Genomic DNA, 24,565 nt, shown 5'->3' with positions numbered 1-24,565 from the left:
ATGGATGCAAATGATTGTGTTAAAACATGGTCATAAAAATAATATAGAAAAATCAAACAAACAACATAGTTAGTTCCATGGATGAAATGAAAATGATGCTGATGCATAACATTACATATGATAATGAAAATGATGCATAAAGTCAGACAATCAAAATAATTAGATAAACACCCTTTTTGTGTCTTAATTTCAAGGTATATCTATCATTGGGTAGAAAGGGCTCTATCCTAGGCTTAGGCAATCTTAAAGTTCACTATATGCGGTTTTAGGGTCAAAGTCTAAAGGTCTTCAAATTGTTCCTTACATCCTTGTCCATCACAGACTAGTAAGGCACCCTAATCTTCACCCATTACAGGCTACAAGCGAAAAATATTCAATTTGAGTGGGAGTATTTCGCTAGCCATTGCGGAGGCATTAGATCTCACGAAAGTAATAGGTACTTTACTCCCTCCTAGAGGGACGGAGCTCGGGTGTAGAGCTCATGTTATGCACATGCATATGAATGACATAATTAACAAAATAAACATGAATGAATAATAACACATATATACAACAAGGTTCAATTTTATTAGGCTTTTGGATAACACAAATTATTTGCTGGCCTGACTCTCAAAGTCTCTAGTGGAGTCACCAAGCTGTCATAACGTCTAGATCCGGGGATCTATCGCTAGACATTGACTTTTGGGGAGTCGCCACCAATCTTTTTTATCTAGGTGCGATTGGCCACCTAAGGAATCTGTCCTTTTAGGGAACACCTAGGTTTAAGGGTCCCTAAAAGAATAGGTTCAGGTCTGCTAACCAGAACAGGGTTCGGGAGTTCGATTACGTGTGAGGAAGGTTATAGCACCCTCACAATGCCCATCAAAAGATGGTACCAGCTTGAATTTATGTTATCCAAAAAGCCTTAAAATTTTACCAAGTAATTACTTATTGAAAATTATTCTCAATTGACTCTAATACTTTTAGCAAAAAATTGAGAAAATTCCCTCACCTCAAGACTATGCAAGAAAAACTACTGTTTCACTCGCAGAGGCTCTGTCGTCGGATTAGTTAAAGAAAAATCAAAATCAAAATCAAAATAGAAAGGAAGGAAATGATGGTTGTTCTTGTGTAGGGAAAATTGATACTTTCAACTTTTCCCTAAAAATATTTTTTGGAAATTTTGATTTCTAGGAAAATTGATACTTTCAACTTTCAACTTTTCCCTAAAAATATTTTTTGGAAATTTTGATTTTCAAGGAAAATTGATACTTTCAACTTTTCCTCAAAAACCTTTTTTGAAATTTTATTTTTAAAGAAAATTGATACTTTCAACTTTTCCTCAAAAATATTTTTTGAAAACTTTGATTTTCAAGGAAAATTGATACTTTCAACTTTTCCCTAAAAATATTTTTTGGAAATTTTGATTTTCAAGGAAAATTGATACTTTCAACTTTTCCCCAAAAATATTTTTTGAAAATTTATTTCTAAGGAAAATTGATACTTTCAACTTTTCCTCAAGAATATTTTTTTGATTTTTATTTAAAGAAAATAGAACAAAATAAAAGTGAAAAAAAAATAAAGAAAAGTAAAACAAAAAAATAAAAATAAGATAAAGATAAAAAATATTAAATAAATCTAATCTAATAAATAAAATAAATAAATAAATAAATAAAACAAATAAATAAAAAATTTTTGAAAAAAAAAAAAACTTGGAGCGGCTCGACTATCGGCTCGGCTCAAGGAAGAGAAACGGCTCGGGGGAGCGGCTTGGGAAACTCGGCTCGGCTCGGAGGGGGGTTGGCACGCATGGGTCAGGAAGCGGGTCGACGCTCGGGTCGGGTCGGGTTCGGCAAAACGCGCGGATCCTCTGGGTCATTTAAGGCCAAAACGACGTCGTTTTGGGAGGGTATAAAAGGTAGTACCCTTCGTTTTTCGACAGAAACGTTCTCCCCTCTCTCTCTTTTCTTCCCTTTTTCTCTCCCTTCTCTCTAAAGGCTGAAGAACACCGGTGGAATTTTTCGTCGGATTCTGGAAAAAGTTGCCAGAATCTGAAAATTTCGTCGGAAGTTCGTCGGAAGTTGGCCGGAGGATCACCGGTTTCTGGATTATTCGTCGAAAATTGGGCAGGTCACCGAAAACTTCAAGGTTAGCTGAAATTTTCATCAGAAAATTCAAACTTCGTCGGAAAATTACCGGAATCTGGAATTTCCAGAAATTCCCAGAAAAAAAAAATCTCCAAAAATTCTAAAAAATTTCTACTAGCTCTCAGAACACTCCTAAACTTTTCTTAGCTTCCTATACGCCTCCTTTTCTCTCAAATCAGTAGCTTTGCTCACTGTTTTCTGTGTGTAGCATCTATTCCAGGAGGTGCCTTTTATAGGGGTTGATCAGGAGTTCCTGATCAATCTCAATTCCTCCTTGAAAGGGGATTCAATCTTTGAATCCAGCTGGACTCTTCTAATTGAATTCCTCTCCACAATGGGATTCTTCAGCCTTCAATCTTAGCCCTCCAAAATAAAAATCAAAATAAAAAAAAATACTAGATAATTAGAAAAGATAAATAAAAAAAATATTATAGGATAAATATAATAATAACAGATATATAATTAGATAAATAAAAATATGAAAATAAATAAAATAAAATATATATTAGTAATAATAAATAAATAATAAATATATAGGATATACATAAAATAAAAAATAAAATAAAAATAAAAATGACACAGATAAAATTGGACCTACCCATTTGGACCAGGCTCAATTGATCTGGGCCTGGACTAAATTAGGTGTCTACAGCTGCCCCTCTTTGCACATTTTTTGTGAAACAAAAATTGCGCAAAGACGTAGACACCCAATCAAGACTCAACTCAACATTGTCCTTTTTTGTTTTTTTATTTTGTTTTGTTTTGTTTTGTTTTTTTTTTCATTTTTTTTTCATTTTTTATTTTTTTTTTTTACCAAAGCTCCTCTAAACAGAGGCTCAACGACTTTGAGAAACATAAATTGCTCTTCTAAATAGAGGCACCATGACTTTTGGAAAGTAAATTGCTCCTCTAAACAGAGGCAACGAAACTTTGGAAAATAAATTGCTCATCTAAACAGAGGCACCACGACTTTGAAAGTAAATTGCTCCTCTAAACAGAGGCACCACGACTTTGAAAATGTAAATTGCTCCTCTAAATAGAGGCAACGAAACTTTGGAAAGTAAATTGCTACTCTAAACAGAGGCACCACGACTTTGAAAAAGTAAATTGCTCCTCTAAACAGAGGCAACGAAACTTTGGGAAAGTAAATTGCTCATTGACAATCATGTCCACAGGAGTTGAAAGTTGTGTTGGGAGGAATTTCAGGAGATTATGCCCCAAAGGTCTTATAAATCAACCCTGATACCAAAAGGCATCCTATTTCAAAGATTAGGAACTTACCTGACAAGCTTTTTTTTTCAATTTTGCAAAATATCTTCATATCTATCTTCTCTATGTGGGATGTTGAAACACCCTCGCTTCTTGAATTCATACACTATACCTTCCTGAAAGTAGTGTATGCTATGCAAATGCATATGAATTTCAATGCACGCCATGCAAATGTTGGCCAATTAATTCCTGTTCAAAGTATGGTACTCAAGTTTCTCAAGCTCTTTTTTTAGGCATCAAGCCCTTTGATTCTTCAGAGATCCAATTACACTGCTTTTCTAAGATCGAACCAGTGTAGCTCTCAATTGTCTTTTCCACTCACGTTCTTCCTTGTTCAGTTTTTCAATACTTTGGAATAAGCTTCATCAATCGATTATCATTTGACCATCATTCCATGAGTTTCTCATGCACTAACAAATCTCAAAACAAGTTTCATCCACCATCACTGGGTCATTACTCATAGGTGTCTCAGCATTAACCATTCCAAAACAAACTCTGTCCACTAATTGTCTTCATCATTCAATCATAACTTGTAAGTCATATCGATCAATTCATCACTTTTCAAGATTTGCCCCATTATATTCTTCATTTAATCACATCATATATCTTTTCAAATCATCTCCCTTAGGTTTCTACCATTTCTTCATCATCTTAGATTTCTTTTCAAATGAATGTAAGATTCTTTTAAACACATATTCATTCATTCATTATCATTTCAAATCTTGACAAATACAATGCAACCAAACATTTTTTCAATTCATTCTAGGGGTGTAACAATAAGAGAAACACAAGGTGAATTATGGTCAAGATAATCAATGAAGATCTGTTTTGGTACAAAGCAAATGAAAAAGGAAACAAATTGGATACATGTCATTGGGATGGACGGTATGTCCAAATGATGAATATTCAGATAATTCTCAACATTAATCTAGGATTCTTTTTCAAAAACTCATTCCATTTACTGTTGAAGTGATATTGAGCCTAGCAAACTTTGCCCCAGTCTTTGAGGGGTCTTCAGATGTCTTCCATTCATGTGAGCCATTTGACCTGGGGCTCTTTTTTTTTTTTACCAAGATCACCCTTTCAGGTTTTCAATTTGAATATCTTTTTTCATTTTCTCATTTTTTTCTTTTTTCTTTCTTTTTTTATTTTTTCTTTTATTTTTCTCTTTTTTTTATCATTTTTTTATTATTTTTCATCCATTATTGATATCTTTCGTACATTAAACTTTAGAGCCTGATTCCATTGCTTCACCATGAGCATACCTTCGCTCAACATATGATCATTCAAGTTGAATATTCACACTTGATCCAAATGGACTTTTCAAGGTTGTAATGTAGGCCAAGGTGAAGGGTCATAAAAAAATGTATATAATAGGCTCAAAACATGTATTAAAAAGGTTCAAAACCAAAGGATCATTTGATATAACTTGGCATTTTGCCCCACATCATTTCACTACTTTTTCTTTCCTCACACAAAGAATTCTCATTATTTTGCCCCAAGTCATGTGTGGCATTTTTTCTTTTTTTCTTTTTTTTTTGAGATCTTTTGTGATTTTTTCAAAAATTGCCCCTCAGTGTAAATGGTGATCCTTGATTGGGGTTCCTCCGAAAAAAAAAAATCATAATAGGCTCAAAAGGGTAGCAATGAATGGTTTTTCAAATGGTAAAAGAAAGATGGCCATTTTTCATCTCAATTGTGAATACCTTTTTTGAACATCATCTATTGAACAAAGCTCATGAACTTGTATAAAAGATTGCACATCTTCAAGACATATCTATTTCTCCTCCAGTAACAGTTTACTTTTTGCTCAAATCATATTCTCATATTAATGTGGATGAGTTCTCAAAATTAAATTCTAGAATTATTGTTATCATTGTCTAAATATTCATCATCTGAAATTTAAGAATGGGAGTATAAAGTTATGAAAGGTAACAGAGCATGGAGTAATGGTCAAGTGAAAGAGAAAATGTAATGAAATGCATTAACTTGCCTTTATTAAGATGATAACAAGTGAAGTCATATTGCAAAAAGAAAATCTAACAATCACTCGAAAAAGAAATCCTAAAATGACAAAAAAAACTTCAACCAGCCTTATCTCCATTCTTAAAGATTATCCCCTTATATGATCAGGTGAAGAATCTTTATTGACATCTTGCCCCTCAATCATTGTGACTCTCCAGCCCCTTTCTGTTCTTGACCTCTACTCAGAACGCTAACATTAGGTGTTGCTGCTTTCCCTTGATCAAAACTTACCATTCCATCATTGATCAATCGTTGCACCTTATGCTTTAAAGCAGTGCAATTTTTAGTAGAATGACCAGTAATTTCATAGTGGTAGTCGCAGTGGGCTGTAAGATCATACCACTTTGGATAAGGTGGTTTAAGTGGTTCCACATGGCTGGGGGTAATCAAGTGGCTATTATAGAGTTCTTGATATAACTCTGTATAAGTCATAGGGATTGGATCAAATACAGGTTTTTCTCGAGTAGTTCATTGTTCTCGTGAGCCACTTGCTGGGTTAGTAAGGCGAATTTAGGTTCTTACAGGAGCTTGAATGTTAAGGCGGTAAGTGGATGAATAAGATGATTGTGGAGCTAGCTGGTATGGGTAGGATGAGGCATTATTCACAGCAGGATAGTATGAAGAGTAACCTTGGGATGGATAGGGTTGATAACCCCTGAATTGTTGTCTATCAAAGCTCACAGCTTGAGCTTCAGTTTCTTTTTTTTCTGATGCCTTCTTGGTTTCTCCTCCTTTCAACTTGCCATTTTTTATGGCACTTTCAATAATTTCTCCAGAGATTACCATGTCAGCAAAATTCTTTATTGCATTCCTTATCATCTTTTCATAATAGGGAGACTTCAAAGTGCTGACAAATAACACTGTAGTTTCTTTTTCAGTCAGAGGAGGTTGTACTTGAGAAGCAACATCCCTCCATCTTTGGGCATACTCTTTAAAAGACTCATTTACCTTTTTCTCCAGATTTTGTAAAGACAAACGATCTGGGGCCAAATCAATGATATGTCAATATTGACTGATAAAGTCATGTGCCATATCGCTCCAAGAATGAATGCGAGTTCTGTCCAACTGAACATACCATCTGGTCGTAGAGCCAGTAAGACTATCTTGGAAGACATGCATCAAGAGTTTTTTATCATGAGCATAAGCTGTCATTTTCCTGCAATACATGGTGATGTGGGTTTTGGGGCACTTTGTACAGTCATATTTTTTAAATTTCGGTACTTTGAACTTATGGGGGATAACCACATCAGGAACTAGGCAGAGCCCAGCAGCATCAACTGACCCATAAAAGCTAAATCCTTCCACAGCCCTTAGCCTTTGCTCTAACATGCTAATCTTGGAACTTTTCTTAGCTTTCACTCTCATCTTTTCCTTCTCTTTCTCTTTTAAATCATCTAGATCAAGAATTGGTTCTGCTACTTTTTCAGTAAAGACAGAATTTATATAGCTATTATACTACCCCGGGTTGAAAGCTGATGGCATTCCAGGATATGTTGGATATGCGAAGTGTTATGGCGGGACATCTTGGGCAGACTGAGCTTGAGGTAGGCCAAAACTTGGAGGGTACAGAGGGTCAGCCACTTCTTGTAATGGGGAAATTTGTTGGCTTGTACTTTCTTTAACTCCTTTTCTTTTATTCATGTTATTAAGAGCCTCCAGAATCTTGCTTAGCTCACTTTCAATCTTCTCTTGTGCTTTTTCTATCTTTTCAAATCTTTGAGAATTTTTCAGCTCCATTTGCCTTGCCCTAGATCTTGTGTTGAATCGATGGGCAGGGTTTTCACTAGATGGAGCTATCCTGGAACCTTGAGTACCATACTCATGATTAGATATGTTATGCTATGTTTTATGTATGGTACTTTGATGCACGAATGAAATGTATATTTTCCTAAAAGAAATCTAGTATGAAATGGATGCAAATGATTGTGTTAAAACATGGTCATGAAAATAATATAGAAAAATCAGACAAACAACATAGTTAGTTCCATGGATGAAATGAAAATGATGCTGATGCATAACATTACATATGATAATGAAAATGATGCATAAAGTCAGACAATCAAAATAATTAGATAAACACCCTTTTTGTGTCTTAATTTCAAGGTATATCTATCATTGGGTAGAAAGGGCTCTATCCTAGGCTTAGGCAATCTTAAAGTTCACTATATGCGGTTTTAGGGTCAAAGTCTAAAGGTCGTCAAATTGTTCCTTACATCCTTGTCCATCACAGACTAGTAAGGCACCATAATCTTCACCCATTACAGGCTACAAGCGAAAAAGGTTCAATTTGAGTGGAAGTATTTCGTTAGCCATTGCGAAGGCATTAGATCTCACGAAAGTAATAGGTACTTTACTCCCTCCTAGAGGGACGGAGCTCGGGTGTAGAGCTCATGTTATGCACATGCATATGAATGACATAATTAACAAAATAAACATGAATGAATAATAACACATATATACAACAAGGTTCAATTTTATTAGGCTTTTGGATAACACAAATTATTTGCTGGCCTGACTCTCAAAGTCTCCAGTGGAGTCACCAAGCTGTCATAACGTCTAGATCCGGGGATCTATCGCTAGACATTGACTTTTGGGGAGTCGCCACCAATCTTTTTTATCTAGGTGCGATTGGCCACCTAAGGAATCTGTCCTTTTAGGGAACACCTAGGTTTAAGGGTCCCTAAAAGAATAGGTTCAGGTCTGCTAACCAGAACAGGGTTCAGGAGTTCGATTACGTGTGAGGAAGGTTATAGCACCCTCACAATACCCATCAAAAGATGGTACCAGCTTGAATTTATGTTATCCAAAAAGCCTTAAAATTTTACCAAGTAATTACTTATTGAAAATTATTCTCAATTGACTCTAATACTTTTAGCAGAAAATTGAGAAAATTCCCTCACCTCAAGACTATGCAAGAAAAACTACTGTTTCACTTGCAGAGGCTCCGTCGTCGGATTAGTTAAAGAAAAATCAAAATCAAAATCAAAATAGAAAGGAAGGAAAGGATGGTTGTTCTTGTGTAGGGAAAATTGATACTTTCAACTTTTCCCTAAAAATATTTTTTGGAAATTTTGATTTCGAGGAAAATTGATACTTTCAACTTTTCCCCAAAAATATTTTTTGGAAATTTTGATTTTCAAGGAAAATTGATACTTTCAACTTTTCCTCAAAAACCTTTTTTGAAAATTTGTTTTTAAGGAAAATTGATACTTTCAACTTTTCCTCAAAAATATTTTTTGAAAACTTTGATTTTCAAGGAAAATTGATACTTTCAACTTTTCCCTAAAAATATTTTTTGGAAATTTTGATTTTCAAGGAAAATTGATACTTTCAACTTGTCCTCAAAAGCCTTTTTTTTTTTAAATTTATTTTTAAGGAAAATTGATACTTTCAACTTTTTCCCAAAAATATTTTTTGGAAATTTATTTCTAAGGAAAATTGATACTTTCAACTTTTCCTCAAGAATATTTTTTTGATTTTTATTTAAAGAAAATAGAACAAAATAAAAGTGAAAAAAAATAAAGAAAAGTAAAACAAAAAAATAAAAATAAGATAAAGATAAAAAATATTAAATAAATCTAATCTAATAAAATAAATAAATAAATAAAATAAATAAATAAAAAAATTTTGAAAAAAAAAAAAAACCTGGAGCAGGGCTCAAGGAAGAGAAACAGCTCGGGGGAGCGGCTTGGGAAACTTGGCTCGGCTCGACTCGGAGTGGGGCTGGCACGCGCGGGTCAGGAAGAGGGTCGACGCTCGGGTCGGGTTCGGCAAAACGCGCGGATCCTCTAGGTCACTTAAGGCCAAAACGACGTCGTTTTGGGAGGGTATAAAAGGCAGTCCCCTTCATTTTTCGACAGAAACGTTCTCCCCTCTCTCTCTTCTTCCCTTTTTCTCTCCCTTCTCTCTAAAGGCTAAAGAACACCGGTGGAATTTTTGGTCGGATTCTGGAAAAAGTTGTCGGAATCTGGAAATTTCGTTGGAAGTTCGTCGGAAGTTGGCCGGAGGATCACCGGTTTCTGGATTATTCGTCGAAAACTGGGCAGGTCACCGAAAACTTCAAGGTTGGCCGAAATTTTTGTCGAAAAATTCAAACTTCGTCGGAAAAATACCGAAATCTGGAATTTCCAGAAATTTCCAGAAAAAAAAAATCACCAAAAATTTTGAAAAATTTCTACTAGCTCCCAGAACACTCCTAAACTTTTCTTAGCTTCCTATACGCCTCCTTTTCTCTTAAATCAGTAGCTTTGCTCACTATTTTCTATGTGTAGCATCTGTTCCAGGAGGTGCCTTTTATAGGGGTTGATCAGGAGTTCCTGATCAATCCCAATTCCTCCTTGGATGGGGATTCAATCTTTGAATCCAACTGGACTCTTCTGATTGAATTTCCCTCCACAGTGAGATTCTTCAGCCTTCAATCTTAGCCCTCCAAAATAAAAATCAAAATAAAAAAAATACTAGATAATTAGAAAAGATAAATAAAAAAAAATATTATAGGATAAATATAATAATAACAGATATATAATTAGATAAATAAAAATACGAAAATAAATAAAATAAAAATATATATGTTAGTAATAATAAATAAATAATAAATATATAGGATATACATAAAATATAAAATAAAATAAAAATAAAAATAAAAATAAAAATGATACAGATAAAATTGGACCTACCCATTTGGACCAGGCCCAATTGATCCGGGCCTGGACCAAATTGGGTGTCTACATAGTGGAAGACATAAAAGAGAGAAAACTCGACCAACTAGACTCTTTTCCTACTCTTTTGATTCAGCTTTAGTAATTTAGGTCTTTTCTTTTTCTTTTGATTCATTTTTTGATCCATTTGATGTAATACGATACGACCCTGATGATGTTGTAAACAGAGCCAATTGGACCCGATGATGTTGGCTGTAATTAGGAGCTGGCTAATACCGAGACTAAGCCGTTCTCAAGGAATCCTAGACTCATGTTTGAACGTTGGGGAAAGTAAATTAAAAGTTTGATCAATCAAATTAAAAAAATCAAATTTGATTTAAAAATTAAATCATCACTGATTAATGAAAATATAAAATTAAATATACTTGATCGGATGTTAATAAGACATCTTTATTAGGCATTTTATTCTGTCATTTAATCTAATTAATTTTCCTTTTTTTTTCCACAAATTATTTGCTTGCATTCCTCCCCAGTTCCTCAAACAAATTAAAAGAGAGCAAATTTCGATTCCAACAGCACCACTAAACATACAATACTAAAATTTATCTTTAATATAATTAAACAGAAGAAGACGATATGAAAGCATAGCTCAGGTTGATGATCAAAACTAAAAGCTCATATAAAAATTTCAAGTCCTGTTCTCTTTTAAAATAAAAATAAAATTTCAAAACATATACTTTGTTTTTTTTTAATAAATTTTAAAATTTTCCAAATTTTTATAAACTCAAATTTAAAAAAAATCAAATTTTCCTATTTATTTTTTTCGAATTTATATTATCGTGTGTGAAACTTTTTAAAAATAAAAATAAAAATAAAAATATTTTTCATGTCAACAACATATAACAAAAAAATAAATTTTGGGAGGAATATTCTATTTTAATCCATAAATGATTAAAATTACATAAAATTATAATAAAGTGATAAAATTACACCCAAAAAAAGTAAAATATGTATGGGATTCTAAGTTTTGACTTTTAATATCAAGATTAATTCTCCTTTTGCAAGAAATGACTGAGACTGCTAAGCTGAGCATATATACACATACCATTTCAGTCCAACATTTTCCATCAACTTAGTTGTTTTTATTTATTTGTATTCTAGCAAGTATTTAACTCAATAACGTCCCTTCTTTAAGTAAAGCAACCTCTAGAACATCAACTAGGGAAACTTAGTTTTGACTAGCTGTTTTGAAAAAAAAAAATCAATCTAACTGAATGAAATTATGATGCATGCAGTTCTCATAGCAAATCTTATGCCACTAAATAAGATGTGATTTGTCTAATGTCTAGAGGGAGGAAGAAATACTATTCCACTGATATTCAGAATCGATGAACTTTCGCGTGACTTCCCTACACAAACACAAAGACAATTAAAATGTGCGCATTGATGTTTTTAAAGATCCATGTTTTCAAGTCTGCTAGTGGAAAGGACAACAAACTAAAAACTTTTAGCTGATAAAAACAAGACATAAATAAACAGGAATGCAATCTTATGTACCTTCATAGAAATTTGCATTCTAATATGATCGCAATATTTGGCTGCAATTCTATGAAGTTGGGACAAAGGTTTGTGAAATGCTGCAGCAAATTAGGAACTGCTTCATTCACTGGCATCTTCTGAAACTCACATTCATTTCTTCATGTCCCTCCTCTGAAAAAGGTGTGTTTTCAACTTCATTTCCAAGAGCCCCAATCTATATCACTACCAATTGGCCATTTTGTTTGTTGAGCTCTAGTAGACTCTCCCACTATATTTTCATCAATTGATCGGATTGCCTGCAAAACAAATTAAAGCATGGCATGTGAAGAACAAGAAGCGTGTATAATTCAGTAAATTGAAATAATAACGCAACAAGGACCATTGAATGAAACCAATAAGAAAGATTGCCACCCAATAGAATTGGGAATTAATATTGCCAGCCACTTACATTTTCAATTTCATTAGGAATTAATACAAACACATGGATGACAAATTTCAATTGAAATCCATAGCAAGTTCCCTTGAACAGACGAGAATAATATTGCATCATCAGTAAAGCTAAAAGAGGAAATAAAAGCATGAAAGGTATACAACAGATAAACCTCTCTGTTCATAAGCTTAATCCAAGTTCAGCTATACAAAAGGCAGGGCGGCTTTTGATACTTTATATTGAGAGTTAGGGTGCGTAGCGTACCTCTGTTTTGGCATGCCCAGATTGCTCTGAATCAACACTAAAGCTTGTGGTTATATTGGGACAACCTCTCACAGATAAATATTGCAAAGATGGGAATACGAAATGATAACCCGCTGGGCTGAAGCTCACAAGATTTGGTAAAGTTTCAAGATCTAAGGTGCCCAATAGAGGTAGCTGTATCACTTTCTCTTTTTCCTCGCTACCATTTGCGTCATCTCCTGATTGTTCAAATACTTGTTCTAATTTGGAGACATCGTTAACACGTAGAATTTGTAGTTTTGGAAGGCCATGAGCAACACCCACCGGAAAGAGACATTTCAAGTTTTCACATGAATAAATGCGTATTTGAGTCAGATTAGGGATGCGTATAGGTTGGAGATGATGACCTTGTGATGAAGTTTGACCATCCTTTTCAATAATTTGCTCCAATTCCTCACACTCTTCTATCCATAAAAAGCTCAATTGTGGCAAATTCCGAGCGATGGTAGGTGATAAGATATATCTTAACTTTCCGCATCTAATGACATACAATTCAGTGAGGTTTTGAAAGTAGACATCTTCGATGGGATTTTTCCAAGCCACCCATAATTCAGGTAGATCATACAATCTTAGTTCCCTCAAACTTGAAAGATTATATCCACCATCAAATAACTCTTCAAAATTAATGATGGTTAAATATTCCATATTTGGCAATTTTTGTCCTAATTTAGGAACTATCATATTGCATGATTGCTTCTTTTCTCTCATATCCTTAAATTGTAACACCTGTAATCATATCATTTAACTATTAATTCAAAAAATTGTAAAAAATAACTAAAAACTTATTTATTCTTTTTTTTTTAAATTTTATATAAAATTTTGATTTTAATAGTCTTATCATTAAATTAAACATATTGCTTTAAAGATCCATTTAAATCATGATTAAATGAAACAACCAATATAAGTAAATCTAATATGAATTAAGTTTAAAATTTAAATTTCTTAAATTTTTTATTCTAATCAATTAAAATTTAGAAAAATCCTTAATTTTGGACCATATCTCTTATAATTATGTAGTACAATTAACTAATTGTAATTTAATATTGTGCAGGGCCCATAAAAAAATTATTTAGAAGCCACATTTTAAGTGGTGGCTACATAATTCTTAATTGTGATTGGTTAACTATAATATTGTAATAAAAATAATTATAAATGAAATACTCTCAATTCATTAATTTAAGTCAAAGACAAATAATTTAATTAAAGTATAAAACAACAGTTTGAAAAGATTAGTCATATATCATGAATAAAATTAAATCCATATATATGAAACGTTTAAAAACACAAAGGACTAGTACATACTACATAGGGCTTTTCAATATATCTAAGAAATAAAGTTTGTTCTAAGAATTATGGTTAAAGAAATATATTTTCTTATATGCGTTAAAATATTTACAAAAATATTATTACTTTTAATTAATTTTTTTAGTTGGTTTAATTTTCAACTCAAAACTAAATTATTAATTCAGTTTGGTTTGAAAAGTTTTTGCGTTAAACTAAACTAAGCCAAATCACCTAGTTCAGCTTGGTTTTTCTGTTTTGACCAAATAAAGCTCACTCTACTCCCAATAGTGCTGGTGATATTAAGGGTTTTTTAGTTCATGGTATTAATTATTTAAGTTTTTATGAGAAGAAATAACAAATTTCTGTGCTACCATGCTATTTTTTTTGGACTCCCTGATATGCATGTCAGGGATAGGGAATCCTTAGAAAACCGGAATAATATTGTTCTGTAGCCCCTGTTATGCTAGCAACAGGGAATCCTTAGAAAACCGAAATCCAATAGGGAATACTTAGAAAATCCCTCAGATCTTTTTGGATATTTTATTTGAGTGACTTGAAAAATAATGCATTAAGATAAGTGGGTTAATCAGATAAAAAATCATCATTAAGATATGAAATGCATTGTTTCAATGCATTTCATCAATACAAATGTAATTAAATAATTATTTGTTAAATTATTTTTTATTGATTTAAATAATAAAACATTGATCTAGTTGTAAAATTTTTTTTCAGAAATTTGATGTTTAAAATTTAAATTTAAATCTTATTATTTATGAATTTGATTTAATTTTATGTTAAATTTATCTTATATATAATTTATTGATTTTTAAAATGAAATATTTAAATATAATTATAATTTAATTTTTATTAATATTTTCATAAAAAATTATATACTTGCAATCGTAATTAGTAAAATCAAAACTAATTTTAATATTAAAAAATAGTAGATATATAATGCTAAATAGTATGAACAATGTGTTTTTATGAGAAGAAATAACAAATTTGTGATATTAATTATTTAAGGCTTTTTTTAATGAGAAGAAATGACTATGTAGCATTTTATGTAATAAGTAATTGAAGTTAAAATGAAATCTCCTAGCTACATATTTCCTAGAAACTCAATCTCCTAAAACATTAAAATAAGTAAATGAGGTCGATATAAAAAAACTAATTATAGGAATTTCTTAAAAATTGAAAACCAAAAGTAATAACATATTTAGAATGGACAATTCCTACTTCAAATATAAAGAAAAAGACAACTAACAAAGAAAATGTCAATGAAAATTGAAGTAAATTACACCATACATCCATGATTTTTGTACAATATTTCACTTTCATTCATGGTTTTAATTAAAACTCATAATTTTCATTTACAAGTTTTTTAAAATATTTCAAATTCATCAATTTTAACAGTCAATCATTAAAATTTAACTAAATTTGTCATCTCAAAATATTGTGCATGTGTGTGTATAACCATGTAAACATACACATGATAAAAAGGTGAGTTTTTTTTAACTTTTTAAGTTGAAATTCTTGTCATATGCACATCCATGTGACAATAAAATGGATTTGTTCTGTTAATTTTTTAATAATAATTGGTGTAATAGATGAATTTAAAATATTTTAAAAGGTTTAAATGAAAATTTTGAGTTTCATAAGATCATGGATGAAAGTAAAATAATATTGCACAAAGCTTATAGATGCCTGATATATTTTAGTAGTGACAGCTATCTTAAAAGTCCTCAATTGAAATTTTAATGATCCCTGCTTAAGTAGGGAGAAGTAGATTCACATTAGTTTTTCAAAGTGATACAAAGGCTATCTTTTAAATATTGTAGCACTTGAAAATGATTAGATCATCAATTTATCAAGAAAAAAAAAATTCAGTCAACGACATTAACAGAATGTAGTCAAATTATTTTACTTTCTTAATATTTGTTTCCAAAGATAAAAAATAGAAAAAAAAATGCTTAGAAGAAAAATTATAAAAAAGGTTTTATTTGAGAAAAAAAAAAGAATTTTTTCTCCCAATTTAAATGGATTAAGTTTCCATTTTTTCTTCTCTCTTCCTATTCTTCCACTCTTTCTATTCCTCCTACCAAACATAGTTGAAAGAGTAAAAACACAAATAAATAGGCTTACCTGTATTTTTGCCGAAATGATAAAAGGAGTCAGTTGTGGACAATCAGCCACACGCAACTCTCCTAAAGATGGCAGCGTCAGTACAACGTCATTTCCACCCCTTCCTTTTAATTCAGGCAAACCTTCCAATGTAACGTCTTTCAGCTGTGGAAGACCTTCAGCCATTGAGATTGGAAAAGTATATTCCAATCGAGAGCAATCTCGAATCCCAAGTGTTGTTAATTTCTCCAAACTTTGACCATGCGACAATGAGGAAAGAGATGTCAAGTTATTGCAGCCACGTACATATACTTCCCTTAGACTTTGGAGATTGATGTTTGACACTTCCGTTTTGGGAATTATTTCTTCCAATTCCAAGCAGCCGTATATGTTCAGCTTTTCCAGTTGTCCAAGACTTTTAGCAACAGACGTTGGGAAGAGATATCTCAATTTATTGCAGTTTTGTATTATTACAACCTTCAAACTTTGTAAGCTTACATGATGACTGGGTCCTTGTTGTATGCTCCTCAATTCAGCAATCCGAAATAGCACTTGCATCTCATCACAAGATTTAACTACCAACCTTTCAAGACTTTGTAGAAATGGAATTGCATTGGTTAGCACCTGCTGCTTTGTAGTATCAATTAGACATTTCATATGCTCGCAACTCTCAAGACCCAGAGAAGTCAGCTTACTAAATACCACTTGGCCTGACTCCAAGCTTGGAACAAGATTTTGGCAACCCACCACATTTTTCAAATTAAGAGATTCTATATCCCTAAATAACTGCTTGCATGCCTCTATTACAGATCCCTCAATTTTTAAAGATCTCGAGAATGGGCAGATCTCCGAGTCCATCTTCCTTCGATAAAATTTGGAAAAGCCAAAGCCAACACATACATAAAACCTTTGTAATTTACAGAACACAAAGTCTCTTGGAACATGTTCAGAAGAAACCTCTAAAGATAATACGATCAGGTTTGACAAGGAATTCAACTCTGATAGACTGGAAAAGCTTTCTTCTTGAACTGTGTTCTCAGTGACCCATTTTAATAATGGACAACCATGCAAGTATAGTTCTTCTAATTTGGACAATCTTCGAATTAACTGAGAAGGGATTCTCGGTAGTTGTACACAATATGATAAATCCAACAATTTAAGATTATCCAAATCACCTATTTCTTCTGGCAATTCTTTGATAGCAGAGCGACTAAATGAAAGAACCTCAAGTTTTTTCAACTTCCCTAGGAATAAGATGTCCAAAAGTTTGCAACCTTCTAAATGTAGAGTTCGAAGGTTCGGTTGAAACTGAAATGCATCTGGAGAAATTAAACTAAAATATTGCAAAACGCAAACTTTCATTGCTTTCATTCCTTCAAAGAATTCATTTGAAGTTATCATGCTAACCCTTAAACCAAGTAAAAGAAATTGGAGATTTGGGCATACCAATCCTTTAGGAAGTTCAACCATCCGACTAGTGCTGAAGGAGATTGCTACATAAGGCTCAAAACATTCTTCCCCTGGCCTCAATTCAACAACTTCAGATTTTATCACGAAAGAAATCTCCTTTCTGTATGATGCTATTCACAAAGCAACATCACGAACCAGGTCATGCATTTTAACATGTCTTTCTCCACAATTTAACAACAAACAAGATTCCTTAAGGATGTCAATCGCTGCAAGCATTTCGCTCCTCACTTCTTCAATTGATTCCACACCTTTATACAACTCTAGTCCCCATGCATATCTCACCAAGTCTTCTACATAAATCTCGTAATCTTCAGGAAATAAGGAACACAACAAGAAACACACCTTGGTCTTCGTATCCTTCAGATAATCAAAACTTACCTCAAGACATAGGTAAGCATTTTGTTGATCAATGTCTTCGATGTCACCCAATCTACGGTTTTTGACATAGGTAACCATAGTTCTTGCACTGATCTTCTTCCTCGTTCATTCCTCATATCGAAATCTAAGTATTTTGCAATTTCATCTTGAATTGTTTCAAAGTTTGGCTTTTGAGATACAGTAGTAATCACAACTTTGTCAAACAGATTTAATTTTTGGGCATGAGTTCCAACTTCACGCACTAGGGTTGTCTTGCCCACCCCTCCCATCCCCCACAATCCAATCATGCTAACATTGTCATCCTGTAAGGCCTCAACGATCTGATTGAAAGCAATATTTGAAGATTTAGAAACCATAAAATCCTTAGACGAAAGGAATTCTATGGTTGGAATTGTACTAGTAGAACAGTAGCCCACTCGTCCAAGTTGACCAAATTTGGTAATCTTCTCTAGAAGCTCACAAATAACAAGAGTGTTCTTTATTGTTTTCTTGCTTAATCTATACCGCCAACTCCAATTAGGACACCAATTGAAACATCTCTTGTTTTGCTGCAATTCATTTTCTAGAGTTTCCATGTCTGATAGGATTTTGTCTGCCTGTGATAGCAAGTCTTTGACATCATCTTCAATTTCTTGAAGTTGCCTTTCAGCATCCTCAATCTCATGTTGCAGCCGATCCCGTGCCTTTTTCAGATCTTCTTTTCTTTTCTTGAGCTTTTCAACATTGTGGTGAAAATGGCAAATGTAAGTAAATTGACGTCCTACTGGCTTCGCCACCCAATCCACGAGCAGTGTTCGCATGCTGTTAGAAAGAGCAGACTCGCAAAACCCACAAGCCATTCTTGACAAGCTCAAGTTGAACAAACTTCTGCCAAACATAAAAATATTGGCTATGAGATAAATCATGGTGAAGATGCTAAAAGGAAAATTAAAGAATAATGAAGGTGAACTCTCTAAACATACCAAGCAAGGTGAAGATAGTCCAAAGTGTGACAACCAACTGCTTTTTCTTCAGTTTTCAGCCGAGTAACACTTTTTAAGTACGTAACGAGGCAAGGTGAAGAAAATTCAAAGTATGAGAACCAAATGCCTTTCTTCGGCACTCCACCAAGCTGAAAACACGTGATAAAAAACAATATTTTTAGATAATTTATAAGGAATATTACTGAGAAAACATGAAATAAAAAAATTTGTGTTGATAGGATAGAAAACCAAAAAATCTTATCATACTATAACAGCTAAGCAACAGTTTAAAAATAACTAATTACTTGTTTGGTGAACCAATTTTAGTTGATTTTTTATTTTGGACACCGAACTATGATTTAGTCACCAACATTACAAAGATTTATTTCTTTGATCATGTAACCATTTAAGGTTAAATGTTGGATGTTGTTACTGCAAGAATATATCATTTGCAATCATATCACTAACAATAATTGTAGTACACAAGTAACCAATTATAATACATAATTGTATGAAACACATAAAATTTTATATGAAGTACACACTTAAGTGGTGAAACTTAACTACACAATTTTTTATTGGAAACATACTTCCTCCAATTATTGTGAAACAATTAACCAATTAATATTCAATATTTTTATAGGGTCTAGAAAAAATAATGTAAAACCCACACTCATAAATAGTGAACTTTTATATAATTTTTTCTTATAATTGACTAATTATAAGATTATAATAAAAAAATTTAGATTGATTTTTTTCCATTATGATCGGATAATTGTGACATTAATGTAAAAAATAAATTGTAGGGTCACTATTAGAGGTAAACTGATATTCACACATGGCCAATGTTCAATTACCACATGGTTATGCTTACGTGAACTTATTAAAAAAAAAAAGTCCTAATAAAAAAAAATCTCTGGACTACCCTACATCATTTAATAGCACCGTCATCAAACTCCCATGTAGGACCATTCACTGCTACCATCGTACGCCGCTCGCCGGCACCGTTTTCCTTCTCAAAACTCACCCAAGTCTTCTCCTTGATCCTCCCTTTCCTCATATCATATCAAGTTTTCCTAAAATCTGATAGAAACTCCTAAAGTTAAAACAAAACCCAAGACCATAGAAACTAGAAACGCAACCCTCAACCACTTATCACCACCAATGGCACCGTTTCCTCTCTCCTCTCCTCCGGCTCCCATCACAACTAGAAAAGCTCCACAAAAACAAGATCAAAGGACCCTAAACTCAAAAAAAAAAAAATTATCCGCCCCTCTACTCCACTGCAGACTACTTTTTTTGTTGTTTATTTTAATATTGACAAAAAAAAAAGTTAAATGAATATTCCAACCTTGCCACTTCTAGATAGAAATAATAGATCCGAAGCTTTCAAGAGGAAATTTGCTTGAGAAATAAATCCAATCCTTTTCAGATCTGATCTGCTTCACTGACAAAATTGCAAATTAGATAAAACAAAAATGTAAGAAACACACTTTATTTGTATAAAGAGAAAGCAATGGAGAAGTTGTTGCATTTACCTTGCTTGGTGCGTTCTAAATCTACCGGGATTTATTCATGACGGATCATTGAAAAAAAAGAAAAGAAATTTGAAGATTGGATTTTTTTTCTCTTTCTTTTTCTTTTTTGGTATTTTTTAGATGAAAATGACAAACAAAGTGGAAACTAAAGAGAAAGAAAATATTGAAGAGTAGCTTTTTTTTTTTTTTTTTAAGTTACAAGGAAAGAAAGGAATAATCAAACAAAATTCAGCTGAAGTTTTTCTTTTTTTTTCTCTTTTTGAGTTGAAGGAAAAGCCAACAGAGTAGAAATCAATCTTAAAACTCTTGGCCAAAAGAAAAAAGAAATCAAGCTGGCATTGAAATGATCAAAAAGCTTGGAAATTGAAAAAAGAACGTTCACTTATCTCTATGGAAAATTCGAACAAAAGAGATTAACAGAACACTCAGCTTCTGATAGCAGAAATGGACTTTTGCTTTTTTTTTTTTTTATATATTAGGTTTTATGGGCAAAGGATTTATTTTAAGATTGGCACGAAAAATGTAGAGAAAGGAAGACTTATTTTCATGCAAGTCTTCTTCTTTTTCTTTTAATATTGTTATTTCCTTATTAAATTCAATAGTGGCCGTCAAAAACCATGTGACCAACAAAAACAATGTGACCGACACTCTTTTTGTTGTCGCGATCTTATTGTTTTATTCTTCCTTTATTATCTAACTAATGGAAGCCAGCTAAATATCTGTCCTTTTATGGGGGGAAATTTCCTAGAAGTAACACGAATATCTATTAATTGGTACCATATTAAAAATAATTAGTGAAAAAATTATAATATATTAATAAAATTAAATTAAAAATTATTTTTATAATCATAATGTTCAGTGATCTTTATTCAAAATTATAATATATGTATATTTAGTTAATATATATGTATAATTATTTTATAAAATATGTACATCCAAAAAATAAAATAAAATAATTACATTTTTGGATATTAAGATTACAAAAATAAATTAATTTTTTATTAATTTGAATATAAATATTTCTTTCTAATTAATTATTTTTTATTACAATATCAAATGATAAAGTTTTTGTTAAAATACCTTTCGTAATTCCTCCTTGTTTATGTAACTATTATTTCATCCTCTTTATCTCCAATAAACGAAATTCACAACTTATTCAAAAGAATTTCTCATTGGTAAGCCAGATCATTCCTAATTCGTGATAGAAAACTATTAAAACAGGAAAAGAGCAGGGCCTAAAAATATCTCCTTGTGTTAATTGATTAATAATTAAATTAATTATCATGATTCATCACATAAAAAAATTAAATTAATACCAAATAAGGAAATTAAATTACTAATATAATTCGGGTGAAGAACTTAGACATATTAAAAAGACATACGACACGAACAACTTAAAAAAGAAAATGAAAATATAATCATAACTTGAAAATTATATATTAAGTTATTACAAAAAAAAAAAAAAAACACACACACACACACACAATAATAATATCATTAAAATGGGGAAGCTTTTATCTAAGGCAAGCTTGGCTATTCATTATGCCTTTTATCGTCAAATTTCATTATTTTGTCCACATTGTATGATTAAATTTCCAGATACTTGATTAATGTTTTTTATGTGTAAAAAAAAAAAAAAATTGTACTCATCATCTTTGTCTCAATTAACTCTAGTAATTGTCAAAGAAGGAAATATAGTATGATATCCAATAATGATCAAGACAAATAATAATAAAAAAATGGAGCTTCTGTATCTAACGGTTAACAAATTAATTGAAACAATACTAACCCAAAGATATTTGTGATAGATTTTTAATTTGTTGATTATTTTTTACGTTAATCCACTTTTGCATGTTTCTTATCATACATATACACCAAATTTAAGATGTAAATGATATACAGTGTCTGTGAAATTTTTTAATTTAATTTGAATAAAATTTTATAATTTAATAATTTTTTGTTTGAGTTCGAATAATTCAATGAATTTAAAATTTAATATCTTATTTAAATAATTAATTACTCTAATTTTGTTTTTATATTTTTAATATTTTATTATTTTAATTAAAATAACTGGTTGGAAATGATAAAAAATGATTAAAAATTGAAAAGAGAACGTTCACTTATCTAATTGGAAAATTCGATCAAAAGAGATTAATAAAACACTCATCTTCTGAAACAAAAATTAGGTTTTGCCCTTTTTTTTTTAGGTTTAATGGCCGAACTATTGGTTTTATGATTTTTGTAAGAAGAATCCGAAGATAGATAGGTTATACAACTCCTCATGTTAGGATAAGATGTATCTTACCTGAAAGTCTAAAACAGATTATTGTAAGTCGTACATTCGAGAAGATTTCAATAAATGACTATCATAAGACTTGAATCTAAAATTTTTTTTGTTGAAGAGGACAAGCCTCAATCAATTGAATCAATCATTTATTGGTTCTATGATAATTATGCAAAATGTAGAGAAAAGAAGACTTGCTTTCATCTTAGTCTTCTTCTTTTTCTTTTAATATTGTTATTTCCTTAATAAATTCCATAATGGGCAACAAAAGCCATGTAATCGACAAAAGCAATGAACCATGACTTCTTTTTTCTCGGTTCTTTTTTTTTTTTTTATTCTTCCTTTCTTATTTAAGTAATGGAAGACAGCCCAAATATTTATCCGGAAATTTTCGAAAAGTAACAAAAATATTTATTAATTGGTACCACATTAAAAATAATGTGACAAAATTATAATATATTAATAAATAAAAATGAAAATTATTTTTATTTTCGAAATATTCAATAATCTTAAATCAAAATTATAATATATGTACAGTTAGTTAATATATATGTTAATTATTTTATAAAATATGTACATCCAAAATAAAATAAAATAAGTACATTTTTAGATATTCAGATTATAAAAATAAATTTATTTTTTTATTAATTTAAATTTAAATATTTCTTTCCAATTAATTATTTTTATTAAATATCAAATAATAAATATTTTTTTTATTAAAACACCCTTTGTAGTTCCAACTTGTTTATGGAGCTATTGCTTCATCCTCTTTATCTCCAATAAACGGAATTCACAATCAATCCAGAAGAATTTCTCATTGGTAAATTAGATCATTCTTAATTCATTCTAGGAAACAATTAAAACAGCAAAAGAACTGCTCCGAAAATATCTGCCCTGTTCACTAATTAGTAATAAAATTAATTATCATGATTCATCCCATAAAAAAAAGTTATATTAAATTAATAATACATTTCAGATGAAGAATTGAGATATGTTAAAAAAACATATGATACAAACAGCTTTAAAATACAATAAAAGTATAGGTATATTTTTCATACAGTTGAAAATTATATAATTAAGTTATTATGAAACAAACACACAATAATAATACCAATAAATTGGGCAAGCTTGGCTATTCATTAAGCCTTTTATGAAGGTTACGTCGGCAAAATTCATTATTTTGTCCAAAATAATTACATTGTATGATTAAATTTTTTGGTACTTGATTAATGTTTTTTATGTAGAAAAAGATATTTCACCTATTGTCCTTATCTCGATTTACTTTAATAATAAAATATGAAAGAAAAATAGAATATGATTTCCAACAAACAGTCAAAACAAACAATAAAAGATGAAAAATAAAAGATGGCGTTCTACCGATCAACAAATTAATTGAAACAGTACTAATCTAAAGAAATTGATGATAAATTTCTAATTTATTGATTATTTTTTACATTAATTACAAGCTTACCTGTAACAGAGGACTATACCATCCCCATGTAATTAGTCATGGATATAAAAAATTTTTAATTAATTATAGTATTTGAAATAAAATTTCATTATAAACATTTATTTATTATTAATCTTATATATTATTTTTCTTTTTAATATATTATAAATTTTTTTATTTGTATCCATCAATGCGAAAGAAAAAAAAGTAAGTAAAAAAAAGATAAGTAATGAACTTAACAAATACTCAATTCTTACAAGGAACTATAAAGATAAATTGCTTTACTTAATTACTTGGAGAAAGAAGCATTGACAACTTATAGACTTGCTAAATCATTTATAATGAGGTGATGATTGCTGGATTAAGAGTAATTCAAAGATCATAGAATAATCCAATTTTAACGGTCAGTTTTAAAATTTATTGCTCTATTTTCATGTCTTCCTCATTAAAGATACATGTCAAATCTAAGGATATAAATGATAAAGTAATTTTTACAAGATTTTTAATTCAATTAGGATAAAATTTAAATTTAATTCGATTATTATTGATTCAAGTTTGAATTGTTTAACAAGTTTGAACATTTTAATACTTAACTCGAATAATTTATAAATCTAATTGAATTTTTATATTTTTTATTATTTTAATTAAAAATTATTATTTTATCATATATATATTAATTTGAATTCAAATTTAAACATATAAGCAAATTCAAAATTAAGTATGAAAAT

General features: G+C 31.0%; 1 protein-coding gene across 1 annotated transcript; it reads right to left on the bottom strand.

The window, feature by feature from the left end:
* Nucleotides 1-11,457: 11,457 nt before the first annotated feature.
* Nucleotides 11,458-18,442, bottom strand: LOC149514584 (uncharacterized). Its single transcript, XM_089744214.1, has 8 exons — nucleotides 17,651-18,442; nucleotides 17,408-17,582; nucleotides 17,202-17,335; nucleotides 15,777-17,063; nucleotides 12,312-13,076; nucleotides 11,844-11,913; nucleotides 11,636-11,715; nucleotides 11,458-11,487 (listed from the first exon to the last, which is right to left on the bottom strand). Exons 1-8 carry the CDS (start codon nucleotides 18,440-18,442, stop codon nucleotides 11,458-11,460), a joined length of 3,333 nt encoding a protein of 1,110 aa, XP_089600340.1.
* Between the last annotated feature and the right edge of the window lie 6,123 nt (nucleotides 18,443-24,565).

This window comes from Durio zibethinus, chromosome 15, assembly GCF_047325235.1.
Source record: "Durio zibethinus cultivar Kanyao isolate XHJ-2024 chromosome 15, ASM4732523v1, whole genome shotgun sequence".
Classification (NCBI taxonomy): domain Eukaryota; kingdom Viridiplantae; phylum Streptophyta; class Magnoliopsida; order Malvales; family Malvaceae; genus Durio; species Durio zibethinus.
Note: the sequence above shows the minus strand (reverse complement) of the source record. Positions and strands in the feature narration are given on the sequence as shown.